Source organism: Opisthorchis viverrini (genome assembly GCF_000715545.1).
Source record: "Opisthorchis viverrini unplaced genomic scaffold opera_v5_45, whole genome shotgun sequence".
NCBI classification, from domain to species: Eukaryota; Metazoa; Platyhelminthes; class Trematoda; order Opisthorchiida; family Opisthorchiidae; genus Opisthorchis; species Opisthorchis viverrini.
The window spans coordinates 983,447-987,795 of record NW_008751701.1 but is presented as its reverse complement, the minus strand read 5'-3'; the positions used below and the strand labels follow the sequence as shown (position 1 = coordinate 987,795).

General features: G+C 44.8%; 1 protein-coding gene across 1 annotated transcript in view; it reads left to right on the top strand.

Moving 5' to 3' along the window:
• Positions 1-4,167: 4,167 nt before the first annotated feature.
• The window catches only part of T265_03248 (hypothetical protein), a gene marked incomplete at both ends in the record, with an annotated part of 11,315 nt that continues 11,133 nt past the window's right edge, over positions 4,168-4,349 (top strand). Inside the window, one exon of the mRNA XM_009167681.1 lies at positions 4,168-4,302. Within this exon, the coding sequence (XP_009165945.1) occupies positions 4,168-4,302 (135 nt within the window). The remainder of the gene's footprint in view (positions 4,303-4,349) is intronic.

The following is a 4,349-nucleotide window of genomic DNA, read 5'->3' as shown; positions in this document are numbered from 1 at the left end:
TCCGAGGACAAACACTGAAAGATTTCAACATTGTCACCTAGCCGTCTCCAGGTTTCTGATCCATATGACAATGCAGAGCACAATGCAACATTGCAAATTCAAGCCTTGATAGATAAGCTGATGTCTTTTGTGCAACGCAAAAGCCAGTCTGACCTAATACACTACTCATGAGGTTGCTGAAAATCCTCCTTCGAACAATCCTCAGCAAGTTTATGAGTAGTATATTACTGCTATTCATATTTCGTGACATAAGAAATATCATTCGTGAGGCGGCCTGGTGCAGCACATTCAGTTGCCTGAAAACAGCACAAACGAGAGATTCAGCTGGGTTCCGGGCAAAACCGAATTTGTTTGCAAATGAGTATATTTCGCCAAAATCACTCAGATTATCAGCTTGCGAAGGTCATGTTCATCCAATTTTTCACTTTTTAAATATTGGGTTCATAAGGCGGAAGAGACCATTCAGGTTTTTGTCAATCGATCGGAAGCAGTGTTCAAAGAAGTCTTATTGTCTGGCCCATGCGATATAATATCAGTGAATTAAGCAGGTGGGTATATCGATAATCCGCGATCATCTGTTACAAAATTGCTGGAATTTCAGAACGGAGATGACGGATCACGATTGTTTGAAGCTGCAACTGTCACTATTATTCCCCGGAGAAAACTCCGAACAAGAAACACCTGCATTGAGGAGACAGTTTTGTTCGCCGCAAATTTTGTTCCGAGAGACAAATAGGAGACGAACTTGGATATTTCACAATTCTACAAGGGGAAACTACAAAGCAAAACACTGTGATACTGACCCAGATTTATCACCGAAAAGATTGCTTGAACGTCTCGCCAGAAACACTCTTGATACACTGACCTTGGAGACATATCCGGGTAATTTTTTGGGGCGGTTAGCTGTTTGGCTGCTGAGCATTGATAATGCATTGACATTGTGCAAGAGTTTCTAGCGACTTTGTGAGTAGTATAGTACGTCTATACGTGTATCGGGATATCTTAAACATTTGGCCAACCCAAACATGAGCTGACTGGTGCAGCACCTTCGGTTGGAAACGAACATCCTAAAGGAGCGATTCAGATGGGGTCCGGTGAGTCAACGCGCAAAATCAAATTTGTTTGTTCCCTATTCCACCCTACCCCAATCCAATGTGAAAACCGTCTTTGCAGGTTCCAGAAATCGGACTGACCGTTCTGCTCGTCGTGCATCGGGTTCAAATGTAGCTTCTGAGCATCCCGATTCAGTGACAACTCTAAATACGTCGAAATCTGTTTTTGAAACCCCGAATACCGGTCTACCTAGCTGTCTGTAAAGTTCGCACACCGAATAACGCAGATGAGCGTGTGGCGTTTGATTGCATTGCCGCATTCCCACTGTCTGTCATAAACCGAGGAGCTGAGTTCCCTCTCGGTGTGTTCCGACTGCGCGTTTCAGATGATGCGGAGCCTCCTGCAGCTGTAAGTCCCGGGATGAGACCGATTGATTGATCACTAGTGACCTCATAGTCGCCCATCGATTACTATAAAAACAAGGCATTCGAAACCAGCCGGAGAACGAGAAACTTAAAATAAATGTTCAGTTTGGTTTGCTCTCAATTTCCGATTCAATTCTATTCTCTTTGTTTTTTCGTGGTAACGGTGCGATCACACGAGTGTGAAATGATCGAGGACCTTATTTCTCTCATCCTGAGTAAGCGTGAATTTTTTTGATTTGGCAAACTTACAAACCGTCACTCTAATACCCACCTACAAAGGATACGTCTAATGGATGAGTTGTTGACCAAAATCTGTTATGAATGGAAATTTGTTTGTGCATTTATCAAATTTTCTGCAAACTTGAACCCCGATTCACCAGAGCACTTTGATTTTATTGCAGACGACGAGTTAGCGGTGGAACCGGAGGACGTTTTCTCCAAAGATTTCAAAAGCTTTTTTGCGAAATGTTCAAACTGCACACAGATTGCCTTGACCCAGTTTCCCCAAAGATTTCAAAGTGTTTTATGCGAAACGTTCAAAATGCACACAGATACGGAAGGAACCGACGCTCGTGGATCATAAATGAAGGCGTGTATCACGCTCTTGGATGATAAATGAAGGCTTGTATCATGGATTAGTGTGAAACCAATGGGATTACAATTCACTGGCGTTGCTGACACATCGTACTGTAGCCACAGTCTAAGGCAAACAGAATACTACTCACTCGTACAGTCGATAAATTCAGGGGCCATTCACCAACTAAGACTACTTAGTTCTCGTCCTGTCCCGAAGCAATTATTCTGGTTGGTCCACGACACTGGATGGAGGCACGGCACTCGAGTACGACCCGTATATGAGCTCACCAGTAGTGCATGCTCTTGGTCATGATGGAGTTCGAACTCTGCACGCGTGGAATCGGCTTATCACCACGACTTGACCGGATCACGATGGACGCACCTGAATCATCCCTTCTGAATGTGTGCCGGATGTGTTTACGCTTAAGCGGTCGGATTGGTTAGCCTGACGCCCAAACGAGGACCCAGCAATTAGTCTAGTTGTATCGATCCACTGACTCGATTTTAAAGACTTCGTACTCAGGTAGCGTAACGGACGCTTGAAATTTGCTGTCAGGTGTCTGGAGTTCAAATCTCAACACGGACAATGATATGCATTACCGATGAGCTCTGATGAAGTAAAACTCGAATCCTGTGCTTTCCTCCCATTGTGTGGACGAAACGGAACAATCGCGCCAGGATACAAAGAGGAATCTTCGAATGGGACTGGCTTGAACAAACTGCGCAACCATCAACAACTAAGACTACTCAGTTCTTTCCAGGAGAGCTACACAGGGGAGAAAAGTGAACTTGTGTGGGGTGAGACAATCGCAGTTTTGTAAGATGGTAAAATAAGTGTTGAATAAGCGTTTGAAAGTAAAATCTGCGAGTTTCGAGGCAAAATCGGCTGGGATATTGTGAAAACTATTGAGCGCCACATGATCGCAAGCTAGTCTTCACGTGATTCGATTATTCAGCTGAGTAAATGAGTTGTGATGTTTTCTCATTTACTTGCATATCTCGCTTCGTTTCAATAGCCCAACTCGGGTTTCAAGCTGACCAATCGACTAACGTCTGCTGGTCATCCAATCACTTTGGGGAAACTAGATACTGTTTAGGAGCTATGTAAACGCAGGCATATAAGGGTAAATTTACCATTTCAGCAGCGCGTTGGCAATATCATATCGACTGGTGATGAAACGTTTGCAATCCAACTGTGGACACACCAGTAGCCAAGCGGCGCACATGAGCTGTCCAGATTCCGCAACTTCGCCAAACCACATCATAATGCCAACTGGATGACCATTAATGTTAGGGGGCCAGGAGTTCAATCACGTGACTCATGGTAGTGTAAACTGGTTCAAAGCAGTTTTCATAATACTCATTAGTGCGCACGAAGAATGCATCTGTCTGCAGTAATTCTAAGGTAAATATTATCCAGCCATCATCAACTGAAGAACGAGTGACGTCTACTCATAGAACAAGTGGCCAAGACAGGCTTCAGAGTAAAAGCTTCGCTTACGGGCGTTGCACAGTAACCTCGACGACACTGAGTACCAGCTGATCATTGTGATTCGTTCCAGGACTACTGGCAACTTGATCTGCTAAGCAATCTGGTTATTTTCTCTTGTGTATTCCGGTAGCCAGAAAATGTTTTATGGTAACAATGCACCTATCTGTGAAAACATTTCTAATGCTATATGTTCCACATGGCCTTTCCGAAATCTGAGAACTGAGTACTCTTCACCTTAAGGTTTGTTTGATGGGCTTAATCGGGCTGCTGACCAGGCAAGCACTTGCCATACAAGGAGATGTACTGGGAATTGTGGAAAGTTTCGCGTATCTTGTGTAAGTTCCGATTGTAGTGTGACAGATGAGGCGAATTTACGAATCTCTAAGGCTCGAGTCGCGTTTGCAAATTTGAGACACGGTGGTAATATGTCCCGAAATCTCAAACGACGAGTGCACCAGAGTACAGTACGGGCCGTTTCGTTGTGCGGTTGTGGGACTTGGCCTCTTCGAGCGGCAGACTGAGACGTATTCAGGCCCTTGACAACCATGGTGATGTGCGACTCAGGAAAAGAACATTTGGAAGGCGCGTGTTCGGTTGTCTGACGAGAATTTTCATCAAATCATGTGTACAGCACGAGAAGCTGCGTTGGTCAGGCCATGTATTGCGCATGCCGAGTTATCGTTTGCCAATCAAAGGAGCGTTTCTCGTACCCGAATCAGAGTGACACGAGCAGAGAGGCGGCTCCCGTTTGATCTGGTGGGAAGTCTTGTTACTGTCAGGAAGACGGATCCCATGACGACATC